Source organism: Onychostruthus taczanowskii, unplaced genomic scaffold (assembly GCF_017590055.1).
Source record: "Onychostruthus taczanowskii isolate IOZ18803 unplaced genomic scaffold, ASM1759005v1 scaffold15, whole genome shotgun sequence".
NCBI classification, from domain to species: domain Eukaryota; kingdom Metazoa; phylum Chordata; class Aves; order Passeriformes; family Passeridae; genus Onychostruthus; species Onychostruthus taczanowskii.
Genome location: NW_024498685.1, coordinates 4,003,262 through 4,018,951, shown reverse-complemented (window position 1 = coordinate 4,018,951; position 15,690 = coordinate 4,003,262). Strand labels below are relative to the sequence as shown.

At 43.1% G+C, this 15,690-nt stretch overlaps 1 protein-coding gene across 4 annotated transcripts in view; it reads right to left on the bottom strand.

Moving 5' to 3' along the window:
• Positions 1 to 15,690, bottom strand: part of TMTC1 (transmembrane O-mannosyltransferase targeting cadherins 1) — a 137,563-nt gene that overhangs the window by 75,983 nt on the left and 45,890 nt on the right. For all 4 annotated transcript variants that reach the window (XM_041398548.1, XM_041398551.1, XM_041398550.1 and 1 more), the window contains 2 exons: positions 10,511 to 10,592; positions 9,482 to 9,585 (listed from right to left, as the gene is read on the bottom strand). In XM_041398548.1, the coding sequence (XP_041254482.1) occupies positions 9,482 to 9,585; positions 10,511 to 10,592 (186 nt within the window). The remainder of the gene's footprint in view (positions 1 to 9,481; positions 9,586 to 10,510; positions 10,593 to 15,690) is intronic.

Sequence of the window (15,690 nt, the reverse complement as noted above, 5' to 3'; positions counted from 1 at the left end):
CATTTTCAATAGGCATCACAATATTCACAGAAGTTTGCATGCAAACCACAACACACACCAGAAAACCCTCCCCTGCTCCCTCAGACTGGGCTGCTGGGTAGGAAGGAACAAGATGACATTTGGGATCTTTGCAAACTGCAGCACTGCAGTTAAGGACAGATTTCTGCATCTTCACTGATAAGGCAGGAGCTGATAGATCCTTACACAGTACAGAATAAACAGTTTGCTGCCATAGCAAATTGAGTCCACTTAATTTCAGACGTATTCAGAATAACCAGATCAGTGTGAGTTAATGCATTTCTGCTGGAAAGGTAGGACAAGCTGGTGTTGAAGATGGGAAGACAACTCCAGGCCACTGACTAATAAGGACAGGTTTGTAAACAAGTGTCTATTTCCAAGTGCTTGTGAGGTTTCAGTCTTCCTTGGGAGCCATGTGCACAGCTTGCTGCCAGAGGCAGCTCCCAAAGGAGAACAATCGCTCCATTCCACTGTGGCAATAATTAGTCCTTAAATGCCCTCTTCCAACAGCAGTGAAACATTTTAAAGCCTGTGACAAGCATCACCACCTGTGCACAGCCAGTTGGCTGGCGTGTGCAGACACCCTCCTGGAGAACCCTTGGCCACATCTCCTGGCCGAGCCCAAGGTCCCTCTCTGAACCTGCATGTGACATTAGCAGTCACGGTACCCGAGATCCATGGAGGCACTCCATGGCCTGACTTTTGGAGGCATTCAAACAAAGCCTTCAGCAGGCTCTGAGTCAAGCAAAACTTTGGATATGCCTTCAGCATGGGTAGCCTGTCCTTGAACATGATGGATGGCTGTATAAAATAGAGCACTTACAAACTATCGCTATTCTGTGTACTAGGAACAGAAAAATAACAAGATGCTAATAATAGTTACTGACAATCCAGAGCTGCTTTTTATTTATGGCTCTCAAAAGCATATGATATTCCGTCACATCTATGTGGCTCTCGTATCACAAGACTAAGGAGAAAGCTAAACACAGGAGAAAGTTTGGAAGAAACCTCCTACCAAAGCCAAAACCCCAAGGAACTAATTTGCAAATTTTGAAAAGACTTCAAGATTCTGAAATCACTCCAGGAGCTAATTACATTTCAGTAACCTACCTGCAAATGGTAACAAGAGTATTTTATTCTAATTAGTTGACTGAGTGAAATACATTTTAAATTAATGATCTTCTTGATATTACTTCTAGTGTCTGCTGGAATTCCAAGGGAGAAAAATTCATGCCTGTAGCATCTCCCACTCTCTCAGTTAATCCCATGAAAATCAGAGTATTACTGATGAGGTGACTGGAAGATTCTGCCTCTTCACTGGCAAACAGTTTTCCCCCAGGCCAGGTTACAGCATTTGCATTGCAGCAAATTTTTTATTTGCAAATTGAACACGGAAATCCACATTTCAGTGGGTTTCAAGTGTTCTTTTCAATTCTCATCGTCTCTGCCATGCTCAGAAAAACACAGTTCCTCCTGTAGGTAGCCAGTGTTGTCATGGCAATCCAGTTTGTTTCGTTTTAATTTTTTTTAGTTTCAATGTTCTGTTGCATGCTTTGAGATAAATACAGGATGACTCATATCTAGAACTTGCTGCAGAAAACAACTATCTGAACTGATTGTTTCTGCTGCAAAAATGAACACAAAAGGGTACTACTCAAAGCCATAACAATATGACAGGAAAATACTTGAGGAATTGTCTGTTACCCACCGCTGTAATAGAGACCAAGGAGCTTGGAAAGGCCCTCATTTTAGCTCTGCCAAACCCAGGCAATCAGAGCACAAGGAACATGAGACTAGGTAAAAAAAATACAAGATTTATAGAAATTTATGAGGCGTTTCCTGTCTTTTCTGATTTTGGAGCAGTTTAAGCTTTCTCTCCACAGCACCCAGGGACTAGAGATTTCTTTCTAAAACTGTGCTACAAGAGTGATCACAAAGCTCTGACTGTGTCCCACCAAAGCTGCATGGAAAAGTGGGGGCCTATATGATAACAGTGATTTATATATATATGTAAAATATGTATTATATGTACATTATACATCTAATTATAGACATATACATTCTAGATTACATGTATATATAATAGTGATACTATTTTTTCTAAGTGCATACTGTGCTGCAGCCTACCAGCCACTCAGTTCTGAGCCAAGCCACCCCATTCTTGGCAGACAACCCTTCCCACAAAGATCCTGCAGGGTATCCACCTGCAAGTGAAACATCTCCCAGCACTGGGGATTTTAGCAAAGCAAAGGCAAACCATTCTCCTGGCTGGGGAAAAATGGACCTGTCTAGAAGGCAGGTAATAAGTGCACTTAACTTGGGAAAAAAAGAAGGGGAGACCTTTCTTTATAGGGGGAAAAAAGGTGGGGATATGAAACAGAAGCAAGAATACAGCCCCTTCAGAAGTCACAGAACCTGTGGTTATGCACTTCTGACACCACCTGCACACTGCCAGGCACTCAGGGAGGTTTCAGTTCACTATAAGGCTAAGAAGAGCTTTTTTATTAGGGAAAAGAGCTTCTCATTTGTATTAACAGCTGAACTGATTTCAGCTCAAGGCTCTCTTCATCCTCTTACAAAGCCCTAAACCCAAGTGTGTTTGACAAGTCAGTTCACAATAATGCCCTCCTAGGACACACGTGGCTGCAATTATAACCAGGTGGTGGTATTTCGGATATTGTCTTCAAATTGTAATATTTACACTCCCTCTAGGGAACTCCCAGTCCAGTCATACCTTCCCACATGGGTTTATTTTTCTGCTCTGTATATTGTCAGCCTAAACATATTCTTTTCAGAGCCTTAGAAGAAAAAAATTCCCACTCTGTCTATCCAGCTCATTCAGAGATAGCGGAGTAAGCTACACAAAAATGCAGCAGACAAATTCTATTTAACATCCAAATGCGAGTATTAGACAGAAAATACTTGTAACTAGAAAAGTACCTGTGTATTCCCTTTCATCAAACCTTCTGCATTTAGGGAAAAGAGCTGCCAATCAGTAGAGGACAGGAGAAGGAAAGGCAGAGAGGGATAAACAGAGAGCTGCAGCTCGATGAAGAGCAAGGTAACTCCTCTGGAAGGTGGGCTTGGTGCACCAGGGACATGAGGAAAAGCAGACATGCTGTCTTCTCTAGCTACACAGGCTGAAGAGCTTTACTTTAGTGAATGGCTCTCTCTCAGTTGTTTCAACTCTGTGACTAAGAATCTGAAAAATACTGAATTCTCTAGGAGACGACTCTGAAACAGCCTGTGAGTTTCCAGTGAAACCCAAGCCTCCTGTCAGAATCTCAGTGCTGGAAAACCTGGGATTGACCTTGCAGTGTTTTCCCTCTGCAAACCCCTGTGTGCTGTGGTGAGGACATGCCTTGTGATGACACCTGACTCTCAGCTCCTCAGCAACAGCAGTACATTCCAGAATCATCCAGAGTCATGCAGCCCAAATTCACCAGCAGTGCCCAGCAGTGGGCAACTGCTTCAGAAGAGGATCACTGAGACAGCAGGCAGGTGGAAGGTTCTGTGGACAGCCACTGAGATCCTCAAGAAATTAAAAACCAGACCTCATAAACCCACTGGAACAATGTTTCTGAAAATGGCTCACTGTACCCCAGAGCATTATCCACCCAGTGCTGGTGGGAGCCAAGGGGATGTTCTGGGAACACTGCTTTGCCTCAGTGACTGGCCACTCTCTACCCCTTCTGTGTGGAAGTCTTTTGGAAAGCAAATTCAGACACAGACTCTGGCAGGGAAGGCTTGTTGTATAACCAGCACTTGCAGCAAGCACCACAGCCCACTATCAAATCCCAGAGCAGCACTACCAGGGTCTGTGGACAGCCACTGAGATCCTCAAGAAATTAAAAACCAGACCTCATAAACCCACTGGAACAATGTTTCTGAAAATGGCTCACTGTACCCCAGAGCATTATCCACCCAGTGCTGGTGGGAGCCAAGGGGATGTTCTGGGAACACTGCTTTGCCTCAGTGACTGGCCACTCTCTACCCCTTCTGTGTGGAAGTCTTTTGGAAAGCAGGAAAGCCTTCCTCTGGCAGGGAAGGCTTGTTGTATAACCAGCACTTGCAGCAAGCACCACAGCCCACTGAAATGCCTATCAAATCCCAGAGCAGCACTACCAGGGTCTGCTCATCACACCAAGAACACTTGGATGAAAGAGGTGCTGAAGTCTTTCCTGTGGCTCTGGGAGCACCACCTTCTCTGCAGGGTGGCCTTTGCTTTGGGGCACCATCTTCCAGCCAGGCCTTCCCCCAGCTCCCAACACCCGCTGGAATAAAGACTACAGCTTACATTCAATGTGTGGGCTGTCTGGCCCCTGGGTAGGCATGAGAGCAATTTTTACCAGCATTGCTGTTGTCTCCTTTGTCAGAAGTGATCCCTGACTGCTGGGTGCCTGCAGATATTACACGTAGGGCTGAACTTAAACCCCTTTGAGCACACAACAGAAAGCACTGACAAACCAGGCAGAACCTCACCACCCAGGCAGCATGTGCAAGCCTGGCTGATTAACAGCTGATATGTCACAGGGGTCTATTTTAATGCTATTTTCTAGCCTAAGGTCCATGAAAACTCCATATCAAAGTAGTTGCTACACTTGACTTCTATTTCCTTGGCAGAGCTGGCTGGCACAGGGACCCATATTCCCAGCACAAGTCCGTGGTTTCCCTCTTGGTATTTCATTGCCTTTGAAGTCACAACTGGGATGATTAAATGCATTGCTCAGAAAACAGTCATAAATCTCTGTGAAAAGGATTATGTGCCAGTTTTTATGTATAAGCACTTCTTCAGCTTTCTGCAGCACTGAATTCTCATTTACCTGATTGAAACAGCAAAGCAACACAGAAAGCCAGCTTACAAAGAGAACAGTTCAACCACAGGACAATGTTATCTCAAGGCAGTCCTAGTAGAAATGCGTTAACTATTTAAGGAAACACCACAAATAACCTGCTTCATGCCCAGGGTGATCAGCCACCAGAGATCACAAGGCAAATGCCAGCAGAAATTAATATAACTTGACTCCCAAAGATATAGTTTTTTAAAAAACAGACTTTTAATTAGAAATTACAGGTAAAACTCAATCTGTTTCACACAGGTTGAGACATGCTGCACAATGGATTTTTCCCTTGTGTTGCCACAGTATTGGTAATAAAATCTGTTTATCCAGAGGCCTCCTACTTCTTTCCCCTTAAGGGCAGAAGAAAAAAACGTTATGCAAAATGTCTGAAGCATGTCAGCCCTCCACTCAACACCCACCTAACTCTGGAGCTGCACTTTTGGTATACTGTTTACATAAAGCTGGGTAGCCCTCAAAACCTTTCTAGTTGCATTCTCCCTCAAATTTTGTCTGATACAAGCAAGAATGCTTGAACACAGGTTTGGGATTGGTTTTTCTGTCTCAAATATTGCTTACCCATTGCAGATTTTGAGATCAAAGTTTGTGTTCTTTAAGGTAAGGCCACTGGAGACAGTACTGCTGTGCACAACAGCCTGGATGGACAGGCTTTCATGGCAGGGCTTAGGAACAGAAAGATTCCGAACACCTTCATTTCTGCCTCCACTGAGAAAGGCAATGACAGACACACCTCATCTTCTCAGACCACCTTTGCCAAGCAACACATTGAAGGCCATGGAAATGTGGCTCTCATTTATGCCAGTAAGCTTTGAGGTATTTGGGAATATTGCTTGTAAATTTAACAATAGTAATTTAGGGAGCATGCTGAACAGATGACTGTTTTTAAAGACTGAAAACCTGAAATTATTTCAGCATATTATGCCCTTCTATTGTTAAATAAATCATTATCTGTCTACTTTAATTTATACATTTGTGTTGTCCGAGATTGGAGACAAGTTACATAGAACACATAGGCATTTTCTAGGGCCAAACTGAGCCATATCAAAGGTCTATCCCACAGTGAGCAGAAGTCCATGCCAAGTAAAGCACAAAAGATTATAATTTTCCCCCAGTTCCTAGCTGGGGAGTTGGATGAGCTGGAGTTTCTGAGTTGGATGTGGTCTCTGCATATTTCGTAGCCTCGATTTCTTGTTTCAACTTGGCAAATCTCTCTTTGACCTTGCATCAACGCTCAGCACTCTCCTGGTGTCCTGCAGGAAGCAGCTCCCAGCTCAGCTACCTGTGGCATGTCACTTCCTTGGCTTGCTTGGAACCTGCCTCCTCTTAGATTCCTTTGATTCACCCTAAGTTCTACATGTCCCCCTCCTCCCCACAGCCATGGATGCATAGACCTCTCAATCCCAGTCCTGTACTGTAGGCTAGATCAGCTCTAAGGGATCACAGATTCTGGCCTCACAAGAGGCTTTTTCAACCCCCTAACTGACCCCTACCCCAATGGTGGCCCCAATAAACCCTGCCAAAGTTACAGAGCTCCATTGGGTTCCTCCTGTGTCAGCCCAGACCCCAGCTCCAGATCTAACTTCATGAATTTCACAAAGGCTGCCACATATTTCCAAACTACTGTTTTTCTTTTTTATGCCACTGTTATCAGCCTTCATTCTAGTCCCACAGAGCTGGCAAAGTCTTAGAATAATTTTCAACTCTGTTGAAAAGCATAACATTTACCCTGGCGAGACACGCACAAAAACCACATTTCCAGCTCAATTAAAGACAACTCTCTGAAAACAAAAAACTCCCATTTGTGACCTAAATAATCTTCAGAGTTACAAAACAACTTGCCCACTGCCTGAGACTAACTCTCGCTTCAACTACAGTAACAATGTTACTAATCACTTCAAGAGCACTACCCAAAACTCATCCTTCTTTTAGTTTCTGGTCTCAACACCAAACTTAGCTCCTCCACTGCCTTCTTCCCAATTCAACCCAACTTGCAGTTAACATCTTGGCTTCAGTGCTGTATCCTAATTACTGCCTTCAGAACCTTGTTAAAAGCTTCCCACACCAGCTCTTCACATGCTGCTGCTGCTGTAGGTGTCCACAGGTGAGGAACACACCCTGCTTAGGAGCTCCTCTGAAGCTGGACCATGAACACAAATGCTCCTGCAGTACAGTAGCAGGGCATCCCCCAACCTGGGAATAATGTGCAATGACTCCAGTGATTTCAGAAGGCTGAACAATTGCTTTATTAACTTAGTACTATATTATACTATATACTAATACTATACTATATACTAAAGAGAAAACCCTTACAGACGGTCACAACACAGCTTTGACCTAATTGGTCAATCAATCCAAGCAACCATCACCAGAGTCCAATTAACAAATCACTTTTGGTAAACAATCTCCATAACCTGTTGCACATGGGCCAAACAACAGGAGCAGCAAATAGAGATAAGAATTGTTTTCTCTTCTTTCTCTGAGCTTTCTCACTGCCTTCCCCAGGAAAAATCCTAGGGAGGTTGTGCCTGCTGCTCTCTGTGAGGAGAACTGCGGCCACACCTGCAGCTCTCCTCTGCACTCCTTCCAACAGCTCCATGTATTTCCAGCTCTGTACTAAGGACCCCAGGATGCAGTGTGCCAGGAGGGATCTCACAAGAGCAGAGTAGACGGGCAGAACCATTTTCCTAGACCTTCCTGGAAACCACACCTATGCCACTTGAACCTTGCCAGCTCCACCTGACATGCCAGTCCTGCCCTTGGGATGAGTGGCACAATGCCAGCTGGGCAGCAAGAGCTTCAGCTTTGGCCACAGCAAGATAAAGTCCCAGATGAGAGTTCCAGTTTGAGTCTGACAGAGGAAGAAGGAGGTTTGCTGCCAATACAAGGGTCAGAGGGTGCATCATGGGCTGTCAGTTCAGAGACGGTCACTGGGTCTCAGTGTACCTGCAGGACTGACACTGAGACCTGCTGAAGGGATGGGTTTCCTGAATGGAAGATAAAGCCTTTTGGGTAAATTGGCTAAAAAGAGGATTAAGATCAAGCTCAGCAGAAATGGAAGAGCTGGGATAATTAAAGCGTTTTAGAATCCCTTCATAACAGTAATACTGCTTTTTACTGGAATGGATTTCCTTAATTAGGTTTGGAGTGGGTAGGTGTTACTGGACTGCAGGTGAAGCCAGGGCTGCGGCTGGGGCCAAGGGAGGACCTCAGCCAGCAGCACTCTGACTTGTTTTTCCTAAGGCTGTTAATAAAATCTGCAGTGCCAGTAGTAAAAATAGTCACTGTTTCATACCCCAGAATGACAGAGCTTCTGGGTTTAGAAAACTCACTCCTGTCATTACAAGAGGCAAAGAGACAAACAGGCAAAAAAAACATGTGCAGCACAGAAGAGGTAAGTGAAATTAGGCCAGGCTCATTTGTGACCCGGTGACCCCCATCTCAGCATAAACATATCAAAAAGGGACAGCAGCAAATCCTTCATGCTGTGCTGCACTGAGTCTGGCATTAATAACTCCACCAGAAACAAACACATCAGAGCTTTCCAAACAAGACAACGTGCTTCCTGGAAGCACTTTTAGCCTTGATGGCAATAGGAGCTGTTGCCACGTTATCATAAAGGATCTCATTTTGGGACAAATGTGATCCAATCCAATTCTGCAGCAGATGTTGAATAAGGATTGCTTGATCTTAACCTGTGTCTCAGCTGCAATTTCACTGGTGGAATGAGGAGCCAGCAAGCCAGAACTGACACATAGGAAAACTGCTCCCATTTTCATTTGAGACACCAGGAAATTCCTCCAGAAGGCTCCAAAGTATCTTTCAGTGGCTAAAAAGAGCAAACACTCATGGTCCATCTGCATTCACTGCTCAGTCACTGATATTACACCAAGAAGCATGGTCACCCCCTCTTTATACAAACTTCAGCCAAAACTCTGCATGCTTCCATCCTACATCTCAGGAGGAGGTAGTTTTAAAATTTAGGATTATGCCTCAGTTACTGGGCTTTTCAGTCCTGTGCTCTTTGGGCATTGCATAAAAAAAAGCACACATTTTTCAGTAAGAAAGCACCTGTAATACAACCCTACAGGACCCACAATGTGATTTGGGGTTCAAATAGTTTTGGTTGCTTTCTATTCCAATAGAGAGCAAAACTAAGAACTAAGTTAAGGCAACACAACAGGTTTTTTTCATTGTCATCTACAAACCATTTTAGTGTAGGAAAATGTAACATCAAGACTATCACTGAAGGGGTATCAAGGACAGACAAAGGTGATACAGAGACTATAATCAAAAGGCATGAAAAGACTTTATTATTAGAAATCTATAGTTCTTATAGAATCAATGGTGGACTTAAGACTTGACTGGCCTTTAGGAATCTTCTCTGACACTACTGATGAACTATGAATAGCACACTCTGGAGAATCATATCTATACACAACAGTTACAGAAGGAGAGATAATAATTGTTTGAATTCTTTCCTCTAAGTTTCCCACAGCTTCCCAGGATTTTCCTGGGACAGCTATGTCCCTCTCTGTTCAGAGAATATGTGACTACCACACAAGACCACATTTTTGAAAACTTTTGTTTGACTGCTGTCATCATACCTCGTCAGTAAATATGGTGAGAACGAGGCTGGATTGTCCTGCTCTGAAAACATTGGCATGGAACCTCCCATTATCCAGAAGCGGAAATACAACACGAGGATCACCTTCAAAGAAGAACACCTCAGTTAGCAATGCACTACTGAGAAGAGCTAAGGCCTCCAGCAAATGTTTTTTGTGATAGCTTTCTATGCTGTGAGTTCAGGCAAAATTCAAGTTTTCCACCTTACACAGGGTCCAGACCTGCCAACCCTCAGCACAGAGTAGTACACTGTGACTTTGTGTGTCCCTCTTCCTATCTGCATTACTGACACATCTCCGTACCCACCACAAGGGCAGCATTCTTAAGGACAAATCTGTCACTCTGCTGCAGTGCAGACTGCACAATTTTGCTATTGATCTCTACCTAAATCCAGAGGGGAAAATCATGGGTGATGTCTTAGAAGTTCTTATAATTTATCCATGCTGGCGTAGGTGTAAGGACAAGCTCCACCAGTGCTTCTCATGCTGTGCAATCCTAATTCCTAGGAGGATTTCCGGAAGCTGCCACTCCTTTACCTTTCTGGTAACCACTTGTCAAAGGACAAGCAAGGGGATCTGGCCTCTGGAGCAGCACAGGGAGCTGCACACTGAAACATTCCCATGGAAGTACTTGTTTTCCCTCTGAATCATGTTGAGTCCTGTGTGGAGCACATCGAGCAGCAGTTTTTCTTACAACTCTTACCTGCACTGGCATTAACAGTATGTCACTGACAAGGCAGCCCAGTGCCACAGCACCCCGTGTATTTAGGGCAGGAAATACCTGCAGATGATTACATGATTGTAAGAGCAACCACTATAAATCAAAAGGTTTGAAGTGGAAACACAGTAATATTCTTGTTTCTGTGCAGTTGAAGTTTTCTAGACTAATTCCCAAACCTAACTTTGTATTAAGATCTACCATGTGAGCTTTCTGAGTCTTTTGAGATGCCACTATGCATTGTTATTCTCATCAAATACACAAAATACATGGTCAAGTCCATTCATACTTACATAGCTTATCACTAAAGCAGCTCTCTTCAAAAAAGGCCTTGCAGTGTACAAGAAATTCTGGTTGTTATTTGCAGTCAGGTAGCTGAAACACAAGGAAACAAATGTTTGTTGAAGTACTTTGGAACACTAACTCATTTTTCAATTGGAGAAAAATGTGTACATTGATTTAACCACCCTGAATGCAATAATGATGACATCACTCCTACTCTTCAAAGGTCTTTCCACATAAGTAAAATATTGAGACTAGTTCAAGTAATCCACACTATAATACATTGCAGTTTTGCCATCAAAATCTGGTTTTGGTGTGTTTGCTGGTTTGGCTTTTGTTTGTTTTTAAATCTTCAATTAACCCCTTAATCCTCAGAAAAATCCCAGGTGTGTCTCAGTGAGATTGTGTCTTCAGACTCCCAGAAGACTACACAGAGACATATTTTTAAAAGGTCACCCAAACAGAGCAATTCAATTTTAGACTATGATTAAAATGCAAAAACTCCTTGTTCCCAGCTCTCTGCTCAGTCTCTAGAGAAGAGAATAACTATGTAACAGAACTGATTTTAAGCATTTTTTGGGAGCGTATTCTGCACGCTTAAGTTTCATCACAAGCCTGCTGACAAAGTGCTATGATAATTAATTGCACAGAGACAAACATACACATGACATACTGTTGTAGGAATGTTCATAAAACCATTCCTGTTTCTCAATGAGTAAAATGAAACTGTGTTTGGGGCCAAAACTATGCATTTATTTTAATACAGAGTAGAAGCAATTGCCAAAGTCTAAGGAACTTTCTTACTATAACAAACAGTGCCATATCCATGGCATTAATTTCATGATAATTCTGTGTCTATTGAACCTTACAGATGCTCCATCATTGTAATAAAGCAATGACAAAAATAAATACAGAAGAGACAACAGGAATATTTTAAGCACATAGTAGGTAAAAAACTATTGAAAAAATGACAACTTATTTTAAGAAGTTATATATATATCAAGTCAACAAAATAAATTCAGAAGGAAAACCTTTGCAGGTTCTTCTGTATAACATACAGTCAGTATCAGGATACTCTATTTAAATGATTTACAAAAACTGCAGTTTGTATTGCAACACCTTCAAGCAAGCTACCTTTCCAAGCATGAAATCCTCATATGCTTCTCCTGTGAACATATAAACCACATCTTATTTCCTCTCCAAATTCCTTAAGACAGTCTACCACCTGATTGCTTCCACCCTTCAAGTCTTTGAAAAAAACAAGACTGAAATACTTCCTAATGCAGCCAAGAGTCTTTAATACCTGGGGTTTTGTTCAAATTTTCTGTAGTAGGAAGTTTGCAAGCCTGGTCACCATGGCAAGATGAAAAAAAGATTACACTGCAGAAAAAAAAGCACCAGGGCAAAGCCAGCAAGAAACAGAGGCAGCATTTACCAAGACGAAAGAAGTACATCTGGATGCTCTGCACAAAGGAACTGCTCTTCAGAAAACTTTCCCTAAGTGCCATGCCTAAAACTAAGGAACTAAACCACACAGCATAAAGCAAGCCAGACAACTTTCAGTCTTTGGAGTCTACTTATTATGAGATGTGACATTTAAGCAGCAAACCTGACTTAAATGTCAGACTAGTCTACAAGGGCTGAATGCCTCAAAGTGCAAAGTTTCTGGAGTTCCCACTGATTTTAATCAGGTTGCAGCAAGTACAAGGGAGATGAAACTAAGCCTTCAGCTTTGTCTCCCCATGAAAGATCAGGATGGCCTTCGAGTGCTCACCATGGCCCAGCACCAAAGCCCACCGGAACCAAAGGGAAAGCCTCTCACTGACTTTAACAGCATTTGGACCAAACCCCAGGCTTTTGTCCCCTGCTGGAACCCTTTATGAAACTCAACCCCCTTGTGATTTGCAGCAGGAAGTGTTTGGTTGCACTTTGTTTACATTTATGTGTGGAGAGAGGAGAGCCCTCTATTCATCACACTGCCTGACTCTTCAAGAACCTCTTTTCACTCGCTTTTACTTTTAACTCTCTGCAACACTTTAGGCAGGAATTTTCCATTACAAATGTTTGCTTTAGGTCGAATTATTCTGGGAAAAGATCAACTAAAACAGTTCAGGTCCTTCTCCAAAGCTTCAGTTACAGACAGAGGAGCACTTTTGTAAGTGTCAAGAAGTCTGCTTTACTCAACTTCATCCTTGAGAAGCAGCATCACCTCGCACCAGTGACCCAAAACTTGTGAGGTGGCCATCATCTCCAGGCCGTGTATTTGCTCTCCTCCAGAGAAGCCACCTGTGGTCAGGTAATACGTAGTTCAATTAAAAAGTGAAACTTTTCCATTTTGAGAAAGCTGCTGTCCTGAACTCTGTCTGGAAACCACAAAAGGTAACATGGTTCAATGCCCAGCAAGCCTGCTCTCCACCCACCAGATCGACCTGCAGGAGTGGCACAAAGGGACAGGTCACACTCAGTGCCTCAAAGCTTTAGAAGAACCACATGGTTTCCCAGAGCACCTTACTGAGCTACCACTTGTGTCAGGGAAGGTAGCTAGTAAAACACCTCACATCTGGTGCAGGTGAAAGAACAATGCACAGTTTGTGTAATGAAACCAAATGAACTGCAAACGGGACCTGGATGAGGAACTTTGTTAAATGTCAGTGACACACAGCATAGAAAATGCAGTAGCTTTCTACATGTAAAATTGCAGTAGCTTTTTCCATGTAAAATCTCAGCTTGCAAACACATCTAAAGTTACACTGAACTTCGCTCAGACAACCTTAAGATCAGCCAAAGCTCTTAATTTTGTATGTAGCTAGGAGAAGCAAAGAAATTACTATTTCAACAGTTAAACCATTTTATACCCCTTTTTAACAGCTGTCTTGTAAAAAGTAATTTACCAGTCACATTTCCACACATTTGCCAACCTCTCCAGGCTGCCAAACATCCCTCTGTTCAAGAGGACCACTCCCTGTCACCTGCTCCACCCCAACCAGCACAATTGTGGTGCCAAAAACATGCCAAAACACACACACGCGCGTTCGCTCCCGCGTGAGAGCAGGTGTGGGACATAGTTAGGGAAAGCGTGCTGATGGCAGCACCACACAGCAATATGCTACCTCCCGAGTATGTGAACATTTCAATGTGTGGGTCTTCCAGATCTTCTTAAAAAAATTATAAAATTAGAGGAGAAAATGCAGCTCGTCAGGTTCACTAAACAAGTGCAAGAAGAGCCCCTTTGGGCTGAGGTTCCCCGTCCGCTTCATGCCAGCTTTCCCACAAAGCAGCCCAGCATGTAATTGCCTGCTTGCTCTCTTTTAAAAGCCTTTCAGGAATACTTCCCAAAGCAACCAGAATCACAACAAACAATAAATCCAAGAAAAGCTTAATAATGCAGGGACTTCTCTCGTGCAGTTCAAGCAGAGGCCAAGACAGATATTTGGCAGTCCCAGCTTCCTGAAAAGCACAGCTCATCCTGGAATCAGTTACATCATCAGGGCAATCCGAGGCTTCATAATTGAAGACAGCAGGGTAGGTGGCCCAGTAAAATTCAATATGGTGCAGTTTATAGGAACATACACTTTGCTGGTACCAGATGGACTGTGGGTTAATCAAAACAAACTTCTCTAAGAAGCAGGCAGCTTTTTTAATTTGCCTGTGCCATTGGAGGCACCTCGAGCTTAGAGAGCAGTGTGAGGCAGCTCCTCAGCTGCTCATTGCCACAGCTCTGGGAGCTATTGCAGACCACTATTGGAAACAGGCTTATCCCACACTGCAGCTGACTGAGCTTTGGCAGAAAACGTGAGCTTGCTCTGTGCTCTCGTTGAAGGCTTTCTCAAGGGAAGTGAATAAACAATTAAGATCTGTGATGGACTCTCCATCAGGAATGTCTAAAAGACCAATATAAGTATGCAGCAGAACAAGTGTTGGTATATCAAGAGATTGTTGTGGCCAGGTCACTTCACTCTAAGAGGATCATTGCTCTCATTTATACTCTGCTTAGGAAACAGATCCACTTCCCAGCAACAGCCAGAGTTTTGAACTAGCACTTTCAAACCCCAAATACTACAGGAAGATATTGGAAGGATGAATAAAAAAGCAAGGCTGTTCTCTTATTCCTAATTCTTGATAACAATAAGACACCTCTAATCAAGAACATTTTTAAACTTAGAAGGGGATATTTTAAGTGCCTGTCAAAGCTTCAGGTCATTGACAGATGCATACCTAATCCTAAATCAGCTTGACAGACTCCCCTGCTGAGAATAAGAAAGTTTTACAGGAGCCACATTCTGTCTATAGTGACCACTTTGCCTTTCCTACTTAAAGAGGACTTCCTTATCATCTGTCCAGACAGCTGCATCTTTTACTGGAGTAGTATCTTTTCCACATAGCTCAGCCTATAGTCCTCCTTGAGGACAGCCCTTGAAGAGAAAGTGTGTGTATGTGAGATCCCAGGGAGAAAACAAGAATAAAAAATCCATCATGGAGTAAAAAGAACTGAATGGGGGAAAAAAATCAATATATTCTACCACGTCTAGATATTTAACTTGCTTAAAGTACTTGTCAATTCAGGGAAATAAAATACCAGTCATAGCTGCAGGTTTTGCAAGGGAGAAGAAGAGCCCTCCTGCTTCCTTCTTTATGGGTAGTCTTGACCTTGCCCACAGCATGTGTGTGGCATCCTTGCTCCTTATCTCCCTGGAGAGCCTTAAACCCCAGCTACCACTACCCACGCAGACCTAGATACATAAACACAACCAAACAGGAGCAGTTTTACAGACCCTTTTGGGAGCCATGGAGAGGTTTTATGAAAGTCACAACTGTTTTAACTCATTTTCACTGATAATGTCATGTATTCTTTGTGTACATTTTCAATTGTGACCATATTTGGAATTCTTGCTGTTTATTGGCTTTTTGGGGAAGGCAAGGGCAGGGCATACACAGCAGAGACGTTGATCCCACTCATGCCTTTTCCTTATTCTCTTAGGCACTACATACTTCACTCTGTGTGGGATGAAAGTAGAGGAAGAAAACTGGGAGGAACAAGGAGAGGAGGAGAGAGAGGCACAGTAAGGGACCAGGAATAGAAAGAGAAAAAAAAAAGTAGCAAAATGCACTTAACAGATCAAAGACATGACCGAGAACATGAAAAAGGGTTTCTCCTCATACCAGACATTCCAGCCATTCGCGGAGGAGACAA